Source organism: Anolis carolinensis, unplaced genomic scaffold, assembly GCF_035594765.1.
Source record: "Anolis carolinensis isolate JA03-04 unplaced genomic scaffold, rAnoCar3.1.pri scaffold_15, whole genome shotgun sequence".
Lineage (NCBI taxonomy): Eukaryota > Metazoa > Chordata > Lepidosauria > Squamata > Dactyloidae > Anolis > Anolis carolinensis.
Genome location: NW_026943826.1, coordinates 912,836 through 937,263, shown reverse-complemented (window position 1 = coordinate 937,263; position 24,428 = coordinate 912,836). Strand labels below are relative to the sequence as shown.

The following is a 24,428-nucleotide window of genomic DNA, read 5'->3' as shown; positions in this document are numbered from 1 at the left end:
TAATAATAATAATAATAATAATAATAAGACTCTGGCAGAAACCAGTGCAGGTGGTCCCGGTGGTGATGGGCACACTGGGTGCCATGCCAAAAGATCTCAGCCGGCATTTGGAAACAATAGACATTGACAAAATCACCATCTGCCAACTGCAAAAGGCCACCCTACTGGGATCTGCACACATCATCAGAAAAAACATCACACAGTCCTAGACACTTGGGAAGTGTTTGACTTGTGGTTTTGTGAAACGAAATCCAGCATATCTATCTTGTTTGCTGTGTCATACAACGTCGTTGTGTCAATAATAATAATAATAATAACAACTTTATTTTTATACCCCGCCCCATCTCCCCGAAGGGACTCGGGGTGGCTTACATGGGGCCTTGCCCGGCACAACAATCAAGTAACAATAACAAAGCAATAACACAATTATCCGAATAAAAGAAGGATCCTGGCCCTGGCTTCTAGCTAGCCTGTATGTGTCCCACTCTTACGCTCTATGACAGAAGGCAGACGGTATGGAACCGAGAAGGCGACAGCCCTTGTCCCTTTGCAAAAGCTAAAGGCCTGCCCCCAAAAGGGTATTCCTTGGGCGCATGCTCTCACTCTGTGTGTGTGTGTGTCTTACACATGGAGCAACAACAACTGCTTCTTTCTGAAGGGGTATTTCCCCTCTGGGTGCTCCCACCCAGGCAACTGTGCTCGGTCTCCTGCCATGCTGCCTGCCGCCTGCTTCTCAGAGCCTGAGCTCAGCTCGTCTCCTTCCTTCGGGTCCTGGCCGCCATTTTAGAACAGCTTCCAGACAAGCAAAAGCGCTGCACCACACACAACAGAGGGATTCTTCCCCCCTGCCACGGGGCACGAGGGACACAAACACCGGCCAGGAAGGGACACATGCTCTCGCGGACAGACGGACGGACTCAGACTCGTTGCTACCCACAGGAACACAATCAACCCCCTCTGCTTCCCTCCTAAGAAGGCTGGCCGTGTGCCGAGGCTATTTGTGGAGGCAAAGCCCTCCTTTCCGAACCTGAAACCTCACATGGAAGACCTTGGGGATCGACTCAGAGTCCCCCTCGAAGATCAGGAACCGAAGGTGGAGGAGGGAGGCCGGTGCCTCCACGTTCTCTCCCCCCCCCTTCACTCGCCAAGCTGGTTCCCCTGCTAAGCAGCAGCAACCAGCCTATTTTTCCCATGGTGACTCATTACGTCGCTGTCTCCATAATTTCCCAACTCTGCACAAGAAAACTACAAGGCTCCAATGGGAAGCGACACTGCTCCGTGCCATTTCTCCTCCATTATAACCTTACAAAGAAAACGTTCCTCGGGAGACCGCAACCCTTTATTTACCACCCAAAATGCACCTACATCAGGGCAAAAGGCATATGCAAAACCTGCCCAAACACGTGGGGCCGGTCCACTCACGATCACAAAAGCCAGGAGGGAAGACACTCAGAGTGAAGGTTTCAAAGGCATGCAAAGAAGATTCCTGTTTCACTTCCTCTTAAAAGAGGCAGGAGAAAAGAAAAAAAAAAACCCTCACAAATTTGAGCATTAATTCCACTACAGATTTCAAAATTAGTCGTCTCAGGAAAGTATTCCGTAGCAAACGGGGCCAAAAAGAAATAGATTCCAAAAAGAGATCCATTAGCCTCCAGTTCAAGAGGTGCCGGGATGCCTCCAGTTCACGCCATTGCCTTCATAAATGTGATTTCATCCATGTGGTGCCATTAAGAGACATAGGAAAGACTGCCCCTGCCCCCAAAAAATCATCCCCAAGAGATAGGGGTGATGTGCCAAGAAAGAAAGAAAGAAAGAAAGAAAGAAAGAAAGAAAGAAAGAAAGAAAGAAAGAAAGAAAGAAAGACAGACAGAAAGAAGGCCTCCACACGCCTCTGGGGTGGAAGCCACTTCCATGACAGCATGGCCCGCTTCCTTTGGGCCAGAGCCAGTCCCTGCAGCGTCTTTTGCTCCTGCTTCTCAGTGTGTGCTCTCTTGGCCTTCTGTCAGGAGGGCTTTGATTGTGCCTTCCTGCCTGGCTTAAAGAAAGGGCTTGGAATGGACAGCCCTTGGGGTCTCTTCCAACTCTATGACTCTATAATAGCAATAACAATAATCCTTGCTAATAATAATAATGGCCTCCTTCCTTCTCTGGAGGTTTCTAAGCAGGGGCTGGGCGGCCTTCTGTCAGGAGGGCTGTGCTTGTGCTTCTCCTGCATGAAGCAGCTTTGCTTGGACTCTATAATAATAAAATACTGTAATAATAATCCTCGCTAATAATAATCATAATAATAGTCTCCTTACTAAGCAGGGGTTGGGTGGCCCTTTGTCATGGGGGCCTCCTACCTGGCAAAAAGAAGGGGCTTGGAGTGGATAGGATTTTATAAAATAATATTATAATAATAATGATGGGGTCTCCTTCCTATCAGGGGCTGGGTGGCCCTCTGTCAGGAGGGCTTTGTGTGTGCTTCTCCTACATGAAGGTAGAAGGGACTTGGACTCTGGAATAATAGTAATAAAAATAATCTTTGCTAATAATAATAATGGTGATGGAGTCTCCTTTCTTCCCTCCCTGGGGTTTCTAAGCAGAGGATGGATGTACTTCTGTCAGGAGGGCTTTGCTCCTGCCTCTCCTGCCTGGCAGATGGGGTCTCTTCCAACTCATAATAATAATAATAATAATAATGGTGATGGTGGAGTCTCTTTCCTCTGTCAGGAGAGCTTTGATTGTGCTTCTCCTGCATGAAGGCAGGTGAGGCTTGGACTCTAGAAAAGTAATAATAATAATAATAATAATAATAATAATAATAATGGTGATGATAGAGTCTCCTATCCTCTGTTGGGCGAGATTTTAATGTGCTTCTTCTTCATGAAGGCAGATGGGGCTTGGACTCTAGAATAATAATGATAATAATAATAATGGTGATGTCTCCTTCCTCTGTTGGGAGAGCTTTGATTGTGCTTCTCTTGCATGAAGGCAGATAGGGCTTGGACTCTAGAATAATGATCATAATAAAAGTGATCATGTTTGCTGTGTACTAATCCTGATGTGCATCAAATATTAATATTGGTAATAATAATAATAATAATAATAATAATAATAATGGTGACGATGACATCTCCTTCCTAAGCAGGGGTTGGCTGGCCTTCTGTTGGGAAGACTTTGCTTGTGCTTCTCCTGCATGAAGGCGGACAGGGCTTGGACTCAATAATAATAATAATAATAATAATAATAATAATAGTGATGTCTCCTTCCTCTGTTGGGAGAGCTTTGCTTGTGCTTCTCCTGCATGAAGGCAGACAGGGTTTGAACTCAATAATAATAATAATAATAATAATAATAATGGTGACAATGACGTCTCCTTCCTAGGCAGGGGTTGGCTGGCCTTCTGTTGGGAAGACTTTGCTTGTGCTTCTCCTGCCAAATAATACTACTAATGGTGGTGATTGTGGCGTTCCTGAGCAGGGCTTGGCCGGCGGGCCTTCTGTCGGGAGGGCTTTGCCCGTGCTTCTTGGCCTGGCTGGGCCTCTCCCCGTCCCGGCTCCCCACTCGCCCGCCCGCTCGCCCGCTCACTCACCGCTTGAAGTGCTCGATGATCTTCTCCTCGCGGACGTTCTCGGGCAGGTTGCCGACCCAGAGGTGCCTGGTCTCGCGGACCATGCTGCTGCTGCCGCCGCCGGTGCTGCTGGGCGAGGGCGGGGCGGGCGGCGGGAGGAGGAGGAGGGGGGGCTGGGGGTGCCGCCGCCGCCGCCGCCGCTGCCGGTGCTGCCGCCGCCGCCTCCTCCTCCGCCGCCGGGCCTGGCGCTGCCGCCGCTGCTGCTGCCGGAGGTGGTGGTGGTGCCGAGGGGCCTGGTCCGGGCTCAGGGCCGCGGCCGGGCCGTCCTCCTTCGCGCCGCCGGGCCTGGGCCTGGGCTTGCTCCCCGTGGGCGGAGGGCCCTCCGCCTCCTCCTCCGGCGCCGCCGCTGCTGCTCCCGCTCGAGGCCTGGGCCTGGGCCTAGTCCGGGGCCTGGGCCTCCTCCTCCGCCTCCCTCCGCGGCGCCGGCGGGGGACACCATCCCACCGGGGCCCCCCGCTGCTGCCTCCTCCGCCTTCTCCGGAGGCCGAGGCCTAGGCTGCCGCTCCTCCTTGGGCTTCTCCGTCCGCGATGCCTGCGTCCTCCTCCGACGCCGCCGCCGCCCGCTTCGCGAGTTCTCCTCAGAGCCAGCCGCGGCCGCGCAGGCGCACTCGCCGGCCGCTGCTCCGGCGCCGGCCGCTCATTGGCTGAGCCGGGGCGCGAGGGGGCGGGGCCTGGAGGGGGAGAGGGAGGGGGGAGAGGCCGCAAACAAGGCCGAGAAGAAAAGACGAGGCCAGGCCGCCGCGCCTGCGCACTGCGCACCTGGGAACGAGGCGAGGGGAGGGGGGCGGAGGGTGAGAGAATCCCGCGGCCTGTCCCCAATCCGCCTCGCTGCGGGAAGCCGCGCCTGCGCACAAGGGGCCCGCCGGGTTTTTCTCTCACGCGCCCGGCCCGCCGCGCAGGCGCAGTGCGCTTTCCCAGAGGAAGCTGGCCTTGGCCTCCTCCTCCCTCTTCCCACACAAGGCCACCCTCCTGGAAAAGGAAATGTTAAAATGGCTTGAAATAAACGTCGAAAACGGATATTAATATTAACTGCAAAAAAGGCAAAACGTGGCTATTAGTATTATTATTAATATTTCAGTTGGTTATTATACAGTATATTATATGCATTTAAAATATTGAATTATTACAGTTGGTTATTATATTATATGTTTGATAAAGCACCCGTTTCAAAGCCTGGCTGTTTCCTGCCTGTGGGAATCCTTGGTTAGGAGGTGTTAGCTGGCCCTGATTGTTTCCTGTCTGGAATTCCCATTTTCTGAGTGTTGTTCCTTATTTACTGTCCTGATTTTAGAGTTTTTTTAAATACAGTAGAGCCTCACTTATCCAACATTATCCCCACGTTGGATAAGTGAGTATGTTGGATAATAAGGAGGGATTAAGGAAAAGCCTGTTAAACATCAAATTAGGTTATGATTTTACAAATTAAGCACCAAAACATCATGTTAGACAACAAATTTGACAGAAAACGTAGTTTAATACTCAGTAATGTTATGTTGTAATTACTGTATTTACGAATTTAGCCCCAAAATATCACGATATATTGAAAACATTGACTACAAAAATGTGTTGGATAATCCAGAAGCTTGAATAAGCGAGGCTTGGACATGCATTATAAAAAAAAATGTTTTGCTGTGAGTTTTCCAGGCTGCCTGGCCCTGTTCCAGAAGCATTTTCTCCTGACGTTTCACCTACACCTATGGCAGGCATCCTCAGAGGTTGCGAGGTCTGTTGGAAACTAAGAAAGTGGGGTTTATATCCCCGTGGGATGATTTCCAGGGTGGGAGAGAGAAAGAACTCTTGTCTGTTGGAGGCCAGTGTGAATGTGCGCAATTAGCATTGAATAGCCTTGCAGCTTCAAAGCCTGTTTCCTGCCTGTGGGAATCCTTGGTTAGGTGTTAGCTGGCCCTGATTGTTTCCTGTCTGGAATTCCCATTTTCTGAGTGTTGTTACTTATTTACTGTCCTGATTGTAGGGTTCGAATCCCACCCGGGGAGAGCGCGGATGAGCTCCCTCGCTCAGCTCCAGCTCCATGCAGGGACATGAGAGAAGCCTCCCACAAGGATGGCAAAAACATCAAAACATCCGGGCAACGTCCTTGCAGACGGTCAATTCTCTCACTCCAGAAGCAACTCCGGTTGCTCCTGACACGGAAAAAAAAAAGTTTTTAAAATACTGGTGTGAGATTGTGTTCCTTTTCATGGTTTTCTCCTTTCTGTTGACGTTGTCCACCTGCCTCTTGTGGATTTCAACAGCTTCTCTGTGCTGGTTTGCAAAAGATACTACAGTATATGTATGTTAACTAGAAAATCAAATGCATGAAACCAATTGGCTGAGTTTGCAAGGACCTGGGAATTGGTTTTATAACTGTTGCTGTCCTGCTGCTGGAGAACTGGTTTGGATTCTATCTATGTGTATCTACTGAGATGTTTGTTCTCAGAGAGGCCTGACTATTTCTGAGGCCTCGTTTGCTGATCTTCACTGAAGCAGATTTATGGATGATGAAAGGATTGCTTTTGACTGTTGATTTCTGTAAGCAATCAGAGGGACTACTGTAAATACCACTGTTCTGTTGGTCTCTTGGATTAAGTAAAAGTTCCTGTGTTACTTGTTCTGCAAAGCTGAGTGGTGCGTCCTTGCTCTGCGGGGTGACTCTGGGCTCAGGGGCACACGTAAGCGCTTCCATTTACCATCTACAATCCACAACAAAGGCCTCGTGTGTAAAGCTACTGTGTGAAGCTCCAGTGTTAAGTTCGGTGTGAGAGGAGGCTCTGTGAGAGCGAAGCTGATTATCTGCCAGAGAAAGAAGCCCAGCGTGGAAGCAAAGAAGGAAATATAAAGAGCTTTATTTTTGTTATTATGGAAACTTTGTTTTTGTAAATAGTGCAACCATTTATTTATTTACTTATTTAATACATTTCTATCCCACCCTTCTCACCCCGAAGGGGACTCAGAGCGGCTTACACATTGAATTTCCATACAATATTATATTATTAGCATAGCACAATACTGGCAATAAATTACTATATTGTACTACCTGTTTCCCCGAAAATAAGACATCCCTGGAAAATAAGACCTAGTAGAGGTTTTGCTGAAGACCTCCCCCAAAAGTAAGACCTAGCAAAGGTTTTGTTTGGAAGCATGCCTGCCAAGCAGAACACCAGAGCATGCAGGATCGATAAATGTACGTACCATAGATAGTTGTACAGTAGAGTCTCACTTATCCAACATAAACGGGCCGGCAGAATGTTGGATAAGCGAATATGCTGGATAAGAAGGAGGCATTAAGGAAAAGCCCATTAAACATCAAATTAGGATATGATTTTACAAATTAAGCACCAAAGCATCATGTTAGACAACAAATTTGGCAGAAAAAGTAGTTCAATACGCAGTAATGCTATGTAGTAATTACTGTATTTATGAATTTAGCACCAAAATATCACGATATATTGAAAACATTGACTACAAAAATGCGTTGGATAATCCAGAACGTCGGATAAGTGAGTGTTGGATAAGTGAGACTCTACTGTACATGGAAATAATGGTAGTAACAAGAAATTCTTGATAGGATTCACAATTTGTCTGGTTATGCTGGTTTGTGATGACAACTACTGTACAGTATATGATAAATTTTCATTTTTTATTCAACAATAAATGTGAATTCTTCTTCATGGAAAAATAAGATATATCCTGAAAATAAGACCTGGTGGGATCACAAACCTGCAAAAGTATTGGAAAATGAGCACACAAAGATACTGTGGGACTTCCGAATCCAGACTGACAAAGTTCTGGAACACAACACACCAGACATCACAGTTGTGGAAAAGAACAAGGTCTGGATCATTGATGTCGCCATCCCAGGTGACAGTCGCATTGACGAAAAACAAAATAAAAAACTCAGCCGCTATCAGGACCTCAAGATTGAACTTCAAAGACTCTGGCAGAAACCAGTGCAGGGGGTCCCGGTGGTGATGGGCACACTGGGTGCCGTGCCAAAAGATCTCAGCTGGCATTTGGAAACAATAGACATTGACAAAATCATGATCTGCCAACTGCAAAAGGCCACCCTACTGGGATCTGCACGCATCATCCGGAAATACATCTCACAGTCCTAGACACTTGGGAAGTGTTTGACTTGTGATTTTGTGATACGAAATCCAGCATGTCTATCTTGTTTGCTGTGTCATAATAAAATAATAATAATAATAATAATAATAATACATCACAGTCCTAGACACTTGGGAAGTGTTCGACTTGTGATTTTGTGATATGAAATCCAGCATGTCTATCTTGTTTGCTGTGTCATAATAAAATAATAATAATAATAATAATAACAATAACAATAAGTTGTGTATAATAATACTATTAATTATATTATAATATTATAATAATATTAATATTAATATTAATATAATAATAATAATAATAATAATAATAATAATAATAATAACTACTTTATTTTTATACCCCGCCCCATCTCGGGGCGGCTTACATGAGGGCCTGGCCCGATAAAACAAACAAATAACAGTAACAAAGCAATAAAACAATTATCCCAGTAAAAACATCACATCAATAAAAACAATCATTAAAATCATCAAGCAGGATACAGTGTTAATATTATATATATTAATATAATATATTGTATGTATATATACTTGTAAACCGCCTTGAGTCCCCTTCGGGGTGAGAAAGGCGGTATATAAATGTCGCAAATAAATAAATAAATAATAAATAAATATTATGATTTTTATTTATTAGGTGGTTCCTTAAGTCTCTATCGAGACACGAAGGCATCTGCTAGTGGAAGAAGAGAGGGGTGGCAACATCCTATGCTTGCCTATGGACTTCCAAGCCCGGTCCTGTTGACGAATTCATTCCCCTTCCCTCCCTTTTTCCCAGTCTCGGCACTGCAGCCAAGTACGCCTGCCTGCCTTCCCTACACTGCGACAAAAGGGAATGAGCCATTCCTCTAGCCTCTCTTCTCTCCCTCCCAAGAAGAGCAACAGAAGAGGAAGAGGAGGAGTGTTTGCAAACACAGGCGTCCCTTCGTCCTTCTTTGGAAACTTCTGGAAGTGGAGGAAGAGCCCTCTCTTCTGCCTCGGCAAGGCAAACAAAGCCTACGGTCCTCCCTTCCTGCAAGATCCCTCTGGCCATTTCCCGCACCGCGTCCTTGCCTATGGGAGCTCTTCCTCACCATCTCTTAAGCCTCCAATCCCATGGATTATCACTGTTCCTAAGCCTGGGAAATAAAGACTAAAATCAACCCTGGATTTATGTGTTACTTTTGGAGATCTGTCTGTATCTCCCTCCCATCTGGTGGCGGCTTTGTTTTGCTTTAAACTCTATCTAAATAGTTAAGTGCGGACGGAGGAATGCAAAAGAAATCCCGAGATGCAATGGAGAACAAGGTATTCTTTGTGAGATGTGGTCTGTTATATTTGTTATCTTTATACCCCACTTTCTCAGAGTGGCTTAAGAGGAAAACATCAGCATACAATTTAAAATATACACATATTATTATATTTATTATTATTGTTGATTTATATCCCGCTTTATCTCCCCCGAAGGAGACTCAACTTACCAAAAGCATCAGCATACAATTTAAAATATACACATATTACTATTATTAGACTTATTATTATATTTATTTATATCTCACTTTCTCCCAAAGGAAACTCAAAGTAACTTAACAAAAGCATCAGCATACAATTTAAAATATACACATATTACTATTATTAGACTAATTATTATATTTATTTATATCTCGCTTTCTCCTGAAGGAAACTCAAAGTAACAAAAACATCAGCAGACAATTTAAAATATACACATATTATTATATTTATTATTATTGTTGATTTATATCCCGCTTTATCTCCCCCAAAGGTGACTCAACTTTACAAAAGCATCAGCATACAATCTAGAATATACACATATTACTATTATTAGACTAATTATTATATTTATATCTCGCTTTCTCCTGAAGGAAACTCAAAGTGACTTAACAAAAGCATCAGCATACAATTTAAAATATACACATATTACTATTATTAGACTAATTATTATATTTATTTATATCTCGCTTTCTCCCGAAGGAAACTCAAAGTGACTTAACAAAAGCATCAGCATACAATTTAAAATATACATATTACTATTATACATATTATTATATTTATTTATATCTCACTTTCTCTCTCCCGGAGACTCAACAAAAGCATCAACTAACAATTTAAAATATACACATATTACTATTATTATACGTATTATATTATTTATATCTCGCTTTCTCTTTTCCAAAGGAGACTCAAAGCAACAACAAAAGCATCAGCATACAATTTAACATATACAGTTATTATAATTTTATTTATTTATTTATACCCCGCCTTATCTTTCCCAAAGGAGAGTCAAAATGGCTATGTATCCATTATTGGTATTACAATGTATTAATATTGTATTATATCGATTATATATTTATTATTATATTATATTTATACCCCTCTTTCTCCTACATTGGTTTTACAATGTATTAATATTATTAATATTATATTATCTATTATTACATTATCTATTTATTATTAATAATAAATATGACTTTATTATATATTTATTATATTTATTTCTACCATGCTTTCTTTCTCCTGACGGAGACTCAAAACGGCTATGTATCCATTATTGGTATGATAATGTATTATTATTAATAATATAATTAATATAATTATGTTGGTGCTAATCCATGAAATATGTAGTATTTGAAGGGCATATCCTGACATTGATATTTGCAGCATTTTAATGTTTTAATGATTTATATAGGGTTTCAATGGCATGTTTTATATTGTATTGATAATTAATATATTATATTATAATATTATGCATTATTACATTATACTATTGTTAATCTTATATTATTTGTTAGTATATTATTATATTTATTTATGCCCTGCTTTCTCTCTCCCGAAGGAGACTCAAAGCAGTTTGACATAAAAACATCAATACAATTTAAAATATACAAATATTATTAATATGTGTTGCTGTGAGTTTTCTGGGCTGGATGGCCAGGTTAGCATTGAATGGCCTTGTAGTTTCAAAGCCTGGCTGCTTCCTGCCTGGGGGGGATCCTTGCTTGGGGGGGTGTTAGCTGGCCCAGATTGTTTCCTGTCAGGAATTCTTCAGTTTTCTGAGTGTTGTTCTTTATTTGCTGTCGTGATTTGAAAGCTTTTTAAATACAGGGAACCAACAAACATATTGTATATACATATAATATTCAATATATATAATATTCATATATAATATTTGTATATTGTAATATGATATACTAATAATACAATACAATAATATTAATTATATATTATATTTTACATGTAATATTACTAATAATATTACCATATATTGATATAGTACAATATAGTAATTTATTGCCAGTATTGTGCTATAATAATATAATATTGTATGTACAGTACATATAATATTCATAATATTATATTGTAATACGATATAATACTAATAATCCAATATAATAATATTAATTATATATTATATTTTGTACATGTAATATTACTAATAATATTACCATATATTGATATAGTACAATATAGTAATTTATAGCCAGTATTGTACTATGCTAATAATATAATATTGTATGTACAGTACATATAATATTCATAATATTATATTGTAATACGATATAATACTAGTAATACAATATAATAATATTAATTATATATTATATTTTTTACATGTAATATTACTAATAATATTACCATATATTGATATAGTACAATATAGTAATTTATGGCCAGTATCGTACTATGCTAATAATATAATATTGTATGTAAATTTAATTTGTGTAGTAAATAAACAAACAAACAAACAAACAAATAAACAAACAAAGGCCTCCCAATAAAGGATTCCCTCAGGCAAGAAACAGCCAGGCTTTAAAGCTGCAAGGCCATTCAATGCTCACCCCCGAAGGAGACTCAAATTGGCTATGCATCCATTATTGCTTTTAAAGCGTATTATTGCTATTAACAATATATATTATTAACAATAAATAGTATATTTACAATTATATTACTGCATTATATATTATTAACATTACATTATTCTATACTTACTATTATTATTATTATATTTCGTCTAAAGTAGGAAAGGAGAACCATATACGATACGTATAAAGCCGCGTTTTAAAAGAAAAGCTGGTTCCTCAAAGGCCTTTGTTCTTTCCTCAGGCGCCATTTCGCGGCTCCCTTTTTCGCCGCGGCGGCCATTTTGTGGCGGCGTCTGAGGGGGGGAAAAGAAGCGTCATTGCGCATGCGCCTCCCGTGCGGGCGGAGCTGGGTGCAGTTCCCCCGCGCGGCCACCAGGCAGGAAAAGGGGGCGCTGTTTCCTAACAGCCTGCACGATGGGATCTAGGCGAACTACAACTCCCATAATTATATGAATCACACACACACATTCATTATGTGTATATTTATCTCTATATATCTATATAACATACACACACATACAGTAGAGTCTCACTTATCCAACACTCGCTTATCCAACGTTCTGGATTATCCAAAGCATTTTTGTAGTCAATGTTTTCAATATATCATGATATTTTGGTGCTAAATTTGTAAATACAGTAATTACAACATAGCATTACTGCGTATTGAACTACTTTTTCTGCCAAATTTGTTGTCTTACATGATGTTTGTAAAATCATAACTTAATTTGATGTTCAATAGGCTTTTCCTTAATCTCTCCTTATTATCCAACATATTCGCTTATCCAACATTCTGCCGGCCCGTTTATGTTGGATAAGTGAGACTCTACTGTATATATAAACCATATATATATATATATATATATAAAAGAGTGATGGAAGACTGGCGACCTACAAAACAACAAAACTAAACACCCCACAACCTCGGAAATTGACAGCACAACCCCTCATCCACGCCTCTAGGTTGATACAACAAAAAGAAAAATAAAGTCCTCATTAGAGGGAGAGGAAGAATTGTTTTTATCCAATTGCTGCCCGTTAGAAGGCTAAGCTCCGCCCACTTGGTCTCCTAGCAACCCACTCAGCCCAGGGGACAGGCAGAGTTAGGCCTCACTTAGGCCTCTTCCACACTGCCTATAAAATACAGACAGTACCAGACAATGACACAGCAACGCATGGCCGGGCACAGCTAGCTATATATATATATATATATATATATATATATATATATATATACATACACACACACACACACACATACACACACACACACACACACACATACACAGTAGAGTCTCACTTATCCAACACTCGCTTATCCAACGTTCTGGATTATCCAACACATTTTTGTTTTCAATACATCGTGATATTTTGGAGCTAAATTCGTAAATACAGTAATTACTACATAGCATTACTGCGTATTGAACTACAGTAGAGTCTCACTTATCCGATGTTCTGGATTATCCAATGCATTTTTGTAGTCAGTGTTTTCAATACATTTTGATATTTTGGAGCTAAATTCGTAAATACAGTAATTACTACAGAGCATTAATGTGTATTGAACTACAGTAGAGTCTCACTTATCCAATGTTCTGGATTATCCAATGCATTTTTGTAGTCAGTGTTTTCAATACATTGTGATATTTTGGAGCTAAATTCGTAAATACAGTAATTACTACATAGCATTACTGCGTATTGAACTACAGTAGAGTCTCACTTATCCAATGTTCTGGATTATCCAATGCATTTTTGTAGTCAGTGTTTTCAATACATCGTGATATTTTGGTGCTAAATTCGTAAATACAGTAATAGCATTACTGTGTATTGAACTACTTTTTCTGTCAAATGTGTTGTATAACATGATGTTTTGGTGCTTAATTTGTAAAATCATAACCTAATAGGCTTTTCTTAATCCCTCCTTATTATCCAAGATATTTGCTTATCCAAGCTTCTGCCGGCCCGTTTAGCTTGGATAAGTTAGACTCTACTGTAATTATTGTATTTACGAATTTAGCACCAAAATATCACAATTTATTGAAAACATCGACTATTCGCTTATCCAAGCTTCTGCCAGCCCGTTTATGTGGGATAAGTGAGACTCTACTGTATATATATATATATATATATAATGTAACATACATACATATACTTATAACACAAAATACAACACATATATAATACATATCTTCACTTCACTTTATTTCTTAATTAGTCGCTCTTCACCAGAGTGCTCCGAGCGACTTGCAATTCAAAATATCATCCCACAATATAAAAACATTCAACATAAAAACATTCAACCTAAAAACATTCAACAGTGACTATTTGGCAAATTAGATCTGATTTAGTTAAATGCACAACCAAACAGCCAAGTCTTGAGCGCTTTTACAAAAGGTCCCAACTCCAACATTGCTCTAACCTATGGATTTTATTATTAAAATTATGGATTATTTATTATTATTATTATTATTATTATTATTATTATTATTATTATTATTATTATTATGACACAGCAAACAAGATAGATATGCTGGATTATTTTATATTATTATTATTATTATTATTATTATTATTATTATTATTATTATTATTATTATATTTATACCCACTCTATCTTTCCCAGAGTGTAGGCAACAAGGATAATAGAGTTGAGAGAGACGGCATGGGCCAACCCTTTTTTTCTTCACCCAGAGGAATCACAATCAAACCAGCCCCGGCAGAAGGCCACCCGGCTTTTGGGCCTGAGCACAGGCAGGGAATCAGGGCGCGCCCCCTGGTGGCTAAGGCGAGCCATGGCCACCGTTTCCCAGTCTTCCGTGTGCCCAGGAGGGAATCTCCCATCGGTGTCAGTCCAGAAGAAGAAGGAAAGGAACAAGGCCGAGATAACGGTGGTAACACTTTTATTACAACTCTGAAATATCTACGAAAGCTTTGGAACCAGTCGAATGTAATAATGATTGGAGGTGGCAAATGTAAACATTTCCGCATTTCTTCTCTCTTTGTGAAGCACGTCATACTTTCCAGTTTCCTTGATCCAGTTTTTGCTCTCGAACGATCCCTTCGCCGCTTGGAACAAAGCGACCGTGGTGAGATCGTGGCTCATCATTTAGACATACGGATTCTATGTAACTGCCACGGATTCCACAACAACTTACAGTTACATTGGCTAATGAACAAACAATATGCTGGGAGATTTTGGATTGTAATAAGGTCACTTATGTAGCAGTATTATGCTGATGTTGTCCCAAAATAGTAACTTGCGAATAGGTTGTTTGGTCATCCTGAAACATCTTGGCTACGTCTCAGTTTCCGGGCCGCTGTTGACTCTTCTTGATTGGTGTTAGCCTTGTGCCGACTTCCTTCTTAACCTAAGGAATCTTGTAAACATTTCCTTCACTTAAAAGAGCAATGGTCTCTGGTTAATGTAAACACGTTGTTTCCCCCCAAAAGTTCATCAAGTCAACAATGTCAACAGTTAATCATTTGTCCCAGTTCTTATCAGCAACTTTTAATTACAGGGCCAGCCCTAGGTAATTTTCAAGTGTAAGCGAACAGAATTTTGGTGCCCCCCGCAAACAATCACTGAAAAATAAAAGTATTGGATAAGCGTCGATATGACAGATATGGCTGAGAGAAATAGCGAGGTGAGAGACCCCTAGGGTTGGAAGGGACCCCCAAAGGCCATCCAATCCAACCTCCTTCTGCCAGCCAGGAAAACACAATCAAAGCAGATGGCCGTCATCCGTGATGCTTCTTCCCTGAAGGAGGGTCTCAATGGGCCAGTGTAATGGACTCGTCGGACCCTTCCAACACAACTCACCCATGGACACAATCACAACTAGATCCCGCTGGATCTCCTCTGCTGGATCTCTCTGCTTTAGGATCTTGTGGGCTGGTCTTCACGCCTTTTTGGGTGCCGCTGCGAGGAGGATGGAGAGTGGGACGACCGCTGGGAGAAGTCCTTGGCGAGAGGGGAACATCGACACAGAGATTAACAGCAGAGGCCGAAGGAAGGTGTTCGGGGGGACGGTTTTGCACCCGTGGCTTTTGAGGAAGGGGCGCCTGGGGGCCCGGCTGCTCACCTGTTTGCGGCAGATGTCCATCATGGCCCGGGCGTGCAGGAGGCACCAGAGCTCCCCCACCAGGGAGACCAGGAGGCTGGCGATGTCCGCCCAGCGCCCCACCGTCATCAGCAGGACCAGGAGGCCCCCCATCCGCACAAAGACCGTCTGGAAGGCCATCTGCTCAGAGGGGTTCTGCCGCTGCTCCTCTGAGAGAGAGAGAGGGAGGGAAAGAGTGGGTCACTCCGGAGAGAAGACCCACCAACAGAGCCGGCCCTAGGTAATCTTCAAGTGTAGCCGAACAGAATTTTGCCCCCCCCCCCCAAAACCAATCACTGAAAAATAAAAGCGTTGGGTAAGCGAAAATGTTGGATAATAAGGAGGGATTAAGGAAAAGCCGGCTCTGCCCACCAAGGACAATGCTGTCCATAAGCCGCCCCCCCAATCACTAAGCCTTGGGTCTTTATATATTTGATAGACTTTAAATGAATTCATTTGAAGTCAAACTCAGGAGGAGGAGGAAGAAAAAGAGAAAAGAAGGAGGGGAAGAAGTGGAAGAAGAAGAGGAGACAAAGGAGAGGAGGAGGAGGAGGAGAGGAAGAAACAAAGAAGAGGAAGAAGGTGAGGCGAAGGAAGGAGGAGGAGAGGAAGTCAGAGCAGAGGAAGAAGAGGAAGGAGGAGGAAAGGAAGAAGCAAAGAAGATGATGGAGAGGAGGAAGATGGAGAAGACAAAAGAGATGAAGAAGAAAAGAAGAGGAGGAGGAAGAAGAGGAAGGAGAGGGTGTCAAAGGAGAGGAAGAAGCAAAGAAGAGGAAGAAAAAGAAGATAAAGAGGAGGAGCGCATGCTGGGCCCATAACCCCCTTGTGTTTCTTTTCAAGTGGACCCTGAAAAGGAAGAAGAGGAAGGAGGAGGAAAGGAAGAAGCAATAAAGGGGAAAAGGAAGAAAAAGAGGAGAGGAAGTCAAAGGAGAGGAAGAAGACAAGGGAGATGAAGGAGGAGGAGAAGAGGAGCAGGAGTGCATACTACAAAACTATACTGGGCCCATAACCCCCTTGTTTCCTTCCCAGTGAACCTTGCATGTAGATGACCAGGAGGGTGTAGCAGATGGTGAGCGGAGTCCAGAAGCGCAGGGCCTCAGCGGTGGTGAGGATGAAGAGAAGAGGAAGAAGACAAAGGAGAGGAAGAAGGAGGAAGCAAAGAAGAGGAATGAGGAGAAGAAGAGGAGGAGGAGTGCATGCTGGGCCCATAACCCCCTTGTTTCCTTCCCAGTGAACCTTGCATGTAGATGACCAGGAGGGTGTAGCAGATGGTGAGCGGGGTCCAGAAGCGCAGGGCCTCGGCGGTGGTGAGGATGAAGAGAAGAGGAAGAAGACAAAGGAGAGGAAGAAGGAGGAAGCAAAGAAGAGGAATGAGGAGAAGAAGAGGAGGAGGAGCGCATGCTGGGCCCATAACCCCCTTGTTTCCTTCCCAGTGAACCTTGCATGTAGATGACCAGGAGGGTGTAGCAGATGGTGAGCGGGGTCCAGAAGCGCAGGGCCTCGGCGGTGGTGAGGATGAAGAGAAGAGGAAGAAGACAAAGGAGAGGAAGAAGGAGGAAGCAAAGAAGAGGAATGAGGAGAAGAAGAGGAGGAGGAGCGCATGCTGGGCCCATAACCCCCTTGTTTCCTTCCCAGTGAACCTTGCATGTAGATGACCAGGAGGGTGTAGCAGATGGTGAGCGGGGTCCAGAAGCGCAGGGCCTCGGCGGTGGTGAGGATGAAGAGAAGAGGAAGAAGACAAAGGAGAGGAAGAAGGAGGAAGCAAAGAAGAGGAATGAGGAGAAGAAGAGGAGGAGGAGCGCATGCTGGGCCCATAACCCCCTTGTTTCCTTCCCAGTGAACCTTGCATGTAGATGACCAGGAGGGTGTAGCAGATGGTGAGCGGGGTCCAGAAGCGCAGGGCCTCGGCGGTGGTGAGGATGAAGAGAAGAGGAAGAAGACAAAGGAGAGGAAGAAGGAGGAAGCAAAGAAGAGGAATGAGGAGAAGAAGAGGAGGAGGAGCGCATGCTGGGCCCATAACCCCCTTGTTTCCTTCCCAGTGAACCTTGCATGTAGATGACCAGGAGGGTGTAGCAGATGGTGAGCGGGGTCCAGAAGCGCAGGGCCTCGGCGGTGGTGAGGATGAAGAGAAGAGGAAGAAGACAAAGGAGAGGAAGAAGGAGGAAGCAAAGAAGAGGAATGAGGAGAAGAAGAGGAGGAGGAGCGCATGCTGGGCCCATAACCCCCTTGTTTCCCTCCAAGTGAACCTTGCATGTAGATGACCAGGAGGGTGTAGCAGATGGTGAGCGGGGTCCAGAAGCGCAGGGCCTCGGCGGTGGTGAGGAAGTCCCGGTTGATGAGGGCCACGGCGCACAGGTCGGCCACCAGGAAGGCGGCGGCCAGGGCACGGCGCAGCAGGGCCGGGATGCGGTGCCAGGCGGCCAGGAGGGAGAGGCAGACCCCGCAGTAGCGCTGGGCGGCGTGGAGCCGGTAGAGGGCCAGGGCGTGGGAGGCCAGGCGGGCGCCGAGGCGGGAGAGCAGGGCGGCCAGCAGCACCGCCAGCAGCAGGTTCCCCGTCCGGTGTGGCGCCCCCTCCTGGAGGAAGCCCAGGCTGCAGGAGACGCCGCAGCCCAGCGAGAACTGGCAGAGCAGCAGCAGCATCTGCCAGGAGGAGGAGGAGGAGGGCGCCCCCTGTCGGAGAGAGAGAGAGAGAGAGGACGTGGCAAACGATAACCTGCATTTTACCTGCCTGTAGTTGCAATATGGATTCTTGTTGTGACCGGATGACACACAGAAACTATCTCAAACATATCTGTAACTGACTGATAAGTTGTGTAGCCGTGTATGCTGAACACACGAAGGTCGTGAGTAAACCAAGTATGTTATTTTGAGTGAAGTCTACTTTGTCTCTTGAGTGCATAATACAAAACAAGTTGTTTTATGGGAGAGTCAGGGGCGGTTCAACCATGAGGCGAAGTAAGCGGTTGCTGAAGGCGCCATGCTCTAGGGGGCGCAGTGGAGGCACCTGGAAAGGAAGGCTTCTGGAAGGTGGCCATACAGCCTGCAAAACTCACAGCAACCCAGTCCTGATTTTAGAGGTTTTTTTTAATACCGGGGGCCAAATTCCCTTTCGGTGGCCTTTTAATTCCTATGGATTCCTAAGGACCCCCAGGGCTATTCCACACAGCTATAGAACCCAGAATATCAAAGCAGAACAACCCACAATATCGGCTTTGAACTGGGTTATCTGAGTCCACACTGCCCTATATCCTAGTTCAATGTTTGGTGCTAAAGTCGCAAATATAGTAATTCCTACATAACATACTGAACTGCTTTTTCTATTGATTTGGTGTAAAACATGATGTTTTGGTACTTAATTTGTAAAATCATAATGCAATTTGATGTTTAATAGGCTTTTCCTTAATCCCTCCTTATTATCCAACATTTTCGCTTATCCAATGCTTTTATTTTTCAGTGATTGGTTTGGGAGGGGCGCCAAAATTCTGTTCGCCTACACTTGAAAATTACCTAGGGCCGGCTCTGAGCTAGGGCTTATATAGATGGGCAGTAGAGTAGACTCTGGTATTCGGAACAATAAAGCCGTATGGTATCTTCACTCATTGTGTGTCCTGGTGTATTCTGTTACCATGTGAGTGTACAGCGGAATCAGCAGCGTGCAGTTAACACCATGTGCAAAAGACTCAGACCAGGCAGAGGAATTAAAAGAACAAAGGAAACTTTACTTGTTGAGTTGCAGTCAAATAAATGGTTCAGCAATCGTACAATGTCCTTGTAGTTGCATAGGATCAATAACTAATCAATAAGCATTCAAAATATATACAGCATAGCATATTTAAATCTGCTACTTGACCGTAGCTATATAGAGAGCCTGTCTTTCTCTGTGCTCTCCCAGCAAGCTCAAATTCCCAACTGCCAAACTCAGCCATCTGCCATCAAACCGATGCATTGTTTGAGGTGTGGCTTTGCCTCTGCAAAAAGCTGAGCTCTTTTGCAGAGATCTCTCACAAACAACTTTTGCAAAGATTTCTTTACACACACACACATAGCAATTTGGCGCAATATATTCTTCCGAAGAAGAATGATGTATTTATCTCTCATCTTACCCTCCCTTATCAGTGTGTTTTCTTTTCCAACCCACAGCAACACAGATGGAGCTGAGAAGCCTTACAATGAGCTCCCGGGCGCTCTACTGACCTTCTCGAGGGAGAGGAGGGCGGAGAGGGCGCGGAGGGAGAACTCGAGGACCACCAGCGCGGCCACGCGGGACCCCACCACCGTCAGCAGGGCCGCCGTCACCGGGAGGTGCAGCCGGTCCAGGAGCGGGCGGCGCAGGCGAAGGGCCGCCTCCTCCGCCTGCCGGTCGGGGTCACTGCCGAGACAGAGAAGGTCGTCACCACTCGTGCCACGCAACTATGGCCTCACCAGCACCGACACAGACCACGTGGCCAGAAATGGGGAGGCAGGATTTGGTTGTGCCATTATTATTTACCATATATACTCGAGTATAAGCCGACCCGAATATAAGCTGAGGCACCTAATTTTACCAAAAAACTGGGGAAACTTACTGACTCGAGTATAAGCCGAGGGTGGAAAATGCAGCAGCTACGGGTCAATTTCAAAATGAAACAAGATCCCAATGAAATTATATTGAGGCATCAGTAGGTTAAAGGTTTTTCAATATTTACCGTACAGTAAACTAGCTCTGTAAGTGGAAAAGTAGGGTCAACAAAAACAATATGGTATTAACAATAACTTAATAATTAAAAATAATAAATTCATTTGTATCTCGCCCTATCTATCTCCCCCTGGGGACTCAGGCCGGCTTCCAACATAGTAACAGGCAAATGCCTATATAAACAATGCAAAGCTAGATAGAGATCTATAATTATATCTACTAATTTCACATATGCATTTCCCCCTGAAACGTTTGCAAATCCACTCTCTATATACGTATATATGCATTTCTCTCCTGCAATATTTGCAAGCCCTATATTTTTACATTCATATCTATCTAGAAATCTCTATATGTGTGTGTGTGCATTTCCCCTGCAATATTTAAAAGCCCTATATATCTATATTCATATCTATCTATCTAGACATCTCTCTGTATATAGATAATTATATCTGTATAGGATTTGCAAAGATGTGAGGCAAAAATTCATATATAAAATAATGTATACACATAGATTGCAGATATATAGGTACATGGAAATCTCTAGATATCTAAATGTATATAGGATTTGCAAAGACCTGCAAACCTATGAGGAGGAAATTCATATATAAAATTAATGTATATAGATAAATTGAAGCAAATATTTAGGCACATAGGGATTGCAAAAGCTTGCAGGTGGAAATGCCTATATATCTGTAGCAGAGATTAACAAATATTTCAGGAGGAAATGCTTTTATAAGACTAACTAGCTGTGCCCAGCCACGCATTGCTGTGGCATTGTCTGGTGGTGTTGGTGAGAAATTGTTGAGGTAGTGGTGGTATTGAATGTCTGTTGTATGGTTGTCTTTATGTTTAGTATGCATTTGGTTGTTTGTGTACTGTGCAAGTGGTGAGGGTAGAGGGGGTCTATGTCCCTGCGTAGTATTGTATAGTATTTATACGTTGTCCATGTGTTGTGAATGCTTGGATTGTGTCCTGCTGCATAGTAGAAAGGGTTGGGCTGGATGGCCCTTAGGGGTCTCTCCAAACTCTTGTGCCTGTCCCCTGGGCTGAGTCGGTTGCTAGGAGACCAAGTGGGTGGAACTTAGCCTTCTAACTGGCAGCAATTGGATAAAAACAATTATTCCTCTCCCTGTAATTAGGACTTTATTTTTCTTTTCTTTTGGTTATATCAACCTGGAGGCGTGGATGATGGGTTGTGTTGTCAAATTTCGAGGTTGGGGGGGGCCTGTAGTTTTGTTGTTTTGTCGGTCGCCGTGATGCCCTGATACCATCACTCTTTTATATATATAGATGGGTAGGCTGTTAGGAATGGTGGGGGTTGGGGTCCAAAACACCCGGAGGGCCGAAGTTGGCCCAGGCCTAGACGAACGGGACGAATCCAGACTCACTTGAGGCACTGGATGTAGAGGAAGACCTTCGTCAGGCTGCAGAGGACGGAGATGGCACAGGCGCCCACCAGCCCTGCGAGGGAGGCCAACAAATGGATGTTACGGTTACAGACCAGGAGTGTCAAACTTCAAAAACAATATTAAAAACATTAACATCAAAACCAGAACGTCAGCTCTTAAAAGCTATAGGACTCAAGCAGGCCCAAACAGGCAGTTCCATGGAAATGCTTTATTGAGGACCTTCTTTACAAGATGAAAACGAAGCTAGAAGTGACGTTTTCCCGCCAAACCCCGAGTATCTCCGCCTCCTACTTTCCCCCCTCCTCACATTCACTCGTATCTGTTATATAGTCCTTTCCCAGGCTTGAGAACCCATCCCTGGCCAGATGGCTCTTCTCCTTTAGACCAGGGGTCCCCAAACTAAGGCCCGGGGGCCGGATGCAGCCCTCCAAGGTCATTTACGTGGCCCCCACCCTCATTTATAATATAATATTTTTATATCAGTTTTAATAATATAATATATTGTATATACATATGATATTGATAATAAGATTATCATTTTATACAATACTCGCTTTTCCCGGCCACGCGTTGCTGTGGCGAAGTCTGGTGGTCTGGGAAATAAAGTATTGAGGAATTGGTGGTAGTTAAGGTCAAGGGTCAAGGTTTTCCCCTGACATTAAGTCCATTATAAATGGGTTATATAGCCTTGAGTCTACACTGCCATATAATCCAGATAAAATCAGATAATCTGTATTTTATAGGCAGCGTAGAAGAGGCCTAAGTGAGGCCTAACTCTGCCTATCCCCTGGGCTGAGTGGGTTGCTAGGAGACCAAGTGGGCGGAGCTTAGCCTTCTAACTGGCAGCAATTGGATAAAGACAATTATTCCTCTCCCTCTAATTAGGACTTTATTTTTCTTTTCTTTTTGTTGTATCAACCTAGAGGCATGGATGAGGGGTTGTGCTGCCAAGTTTAGTGTTTCTGGGATGTGTAGTTTTGTTGTTTTGTCCTAGGCCGAAATTTCATTACCCTTTTATATATATAGATAATACTAATAATACCATATAATAATATTAATTATATGTTATATATTACATATAATATTACAGTATAGTGGTATAGTTCAATATAGTAATATATAATGCTAATATTGTGCTATAATAATAATAATAATAATAATAATAATAATAATAATAATAATAATAATAATAATGATAATAATAAGTTTATTTGTATCCCGCCACCATCTCCCCCAGAGGGTACTCGGGGCGGCTCACAGAAATATGAAATACAAAACAATAACAATATACAATACATCAATAAACAATAACATGCACCGATTGTAATATTTGCACATTAATCAAAAAGAATAAAAACACACTTATTAAAAACATAGAATTTAAAAACAGTGAGGTTGTAATAGTAGATTAGCAAAGTGCACATCATAGGTTGTAAACTTAAAAACATAGATAAAGTGCTATGCTAATAATATAATATATGGTATGTAGATACAGCTGCTCTAAGTCCCCTTTGGGGTGAGAAGGGCGGGATATAAATGTAGTAAATAAATGTAGTAAATGAATAAATAAATAATTTTAGACTTAGGCTCAGCCATAGTCTGAAATGACTTGAAGACACACAACAACAACAACAATCCTAATTAACCTGACTATCTCAATGGCCAGAAGCAGGCCCACACTTCCCATTGAAATCCTGATAGGTTTATGTTGGTTACAATTGTTTTGATTTTCAAATATTTTATTGTTCTTTCATTGTTGTTGTTGTTTTGCAATACAAATAAGATATGTGCAGTGTGCATAGGAATTACTATTATTATGATCTAAAACAAGCATGGGCCAACTTCAGCCCTCCGGATGTTTAGGACTGCAACTCCCACAATTCCTAACAGCATAGTCCAAAATGTGGGGATTTGCAAAAAGGCACCATGATGGAATGGGTTGACTGGAAAGGCATTTGTTGGCAGCTGATTGGCTGAGCCAGCCAGGAGCCAGAATTCGGATTGGCTGCTGTCTCCGGCTTGCTGCTGAGAAAAACGGTTTTAACTGCCACTTTCACCTCGGAGAGTGAAGAGAGCGCTGACTGGAAACAGTCAGGAAGGAAATGGCTGCCAACTCTCCGAAGCCTGATTATTTATAAGGCAGATGAGGCATATTTAAGGGGACACCAAGTCCTTTTTGATCGTAGTACTTCCTCCTTGCTCTTTGATCGCCGGCAGTTGTTTATGGTGTCGTAAATTAAATCAAATTAAATTAACTTCCCCGCTTAAACGGTCCCTAATTTCTCTACCCACAGCTGCAGCTATCTTCAAATTTAGGTGGACAGTAAGCTCGGGTGGACCTATGCAGCCTGAAAGACCGTTGCATCTGTCGAGTAGGAAATGTAGGTACCGCTTTATGCGGAGAGGTTAATTTAACTATTTTACAACACCATAAAAAAAAAACCTCCATCAGCGTGCAGAAGAATGAGGAAGCACTCCATCAAGGACTCGGTGTCACAAGTGGATGGTGAAGCGGCAGCGCCCCCTGTGGCCGGAATCAAGCGTACCCTCAGGAAGCGGGAAAATGTTAAATTGCCTCTCTGTCTGTCTATATAGATGTCATATGTCTAATGGCAGAATCATGTACCAATAAATTACTTGAAGATCTCTATTTCCAGCC

At 43.0% G+C, this 24,428-nt stretch overlaps 2 protein-coding genes and 1 long non-coding RNA gene across 10 annotated transcripts in view; 1 reads left to right on the top strand and 2 right to left on the bottom strand.

Moving 5' to 3' along the window:
* spen (spen family transcriptional repressor) overlaps positions 1-4,210 on the bottom strand; it is a 78,953-nt gene extending 74,743 nt beyond the window's left edge. Inside the window, exon 1 of the mRNA XM_062965776.1 lies at positions 3,575-4,210. Coding sequence (XP_062821846.1) covers positions 3,575-3,657 — 83 coding nt within the window. The 5' untranslated portion in view covers positions 3,658-4,210. The remainder of the gene's footprint in view (positions 1-3,574) is intronic.
* A 3,928-nt stretch (positions 4,211-8,138) lies between these two features.
* Positions 8,139-24,419, top strand: LOC134294489 (uncharacterized). Of its 3 annotated transcripts, none has more exons than XR_010001376.1 (3): positions 8,382-9,018; positions 14,209-14,473; positions 19,826-24,419. It is a non-coding gene; the product is annotated as an uncharacterized LOC134294489 (long non-coding RNA). The 3 variants fall into 3 exon arrangements; XR_010001375.1 differs by having other exon boundaries at positions 8,389-9,018; positions 14,277-14,473; XR_010001374.1 differs by lacking the exon at positions 14,209-14,473 and having other exon boundaries at positions 8,139-9,018.
* The window catches only part of tmem82 (transmembrane protein 82), a 41,377-nt gene continuing 30,719 nt past the window's right edge, over positions 13,771-24,428 (bottom strand). The window contains exons 2-7 of one of the 6 annotated variants that reach the window (XR_010001370.1): positions 21,749-21,821; positions 19,880-20,054; positions 16,720-18,355; positions 15,668-15,855; positions 15,406-15,546; positions 13,771-14,981 (exon numbers count right to left, since the gene is read on the bottom strand). Coding sequence is in view for 2 of the 6 variants with exons in the window: in XM_062965773.1 (XP_062821843.1) it covers positions 15,463-15,546; positions 15,668-15,855; positions 16,720-18,355; positions 19,880-20,054; positions 21,749-21,821 (2,156 nt within the window). In the remaining 4 variants the exon portion in view is untranslated. Of the gene's footprint in view, positions 15,547-15,667; positions 15,856-16,719; positions 18,356-19,879; positions 20,055-21,748; positions 21,822-24,428 lie in introns of all 6 variants that reach the window. The other 5 variants (XR_010001371.1, XR_010001372.1, XR_010001373.1 and 2 more) reach the window with 5 other exon arrangements.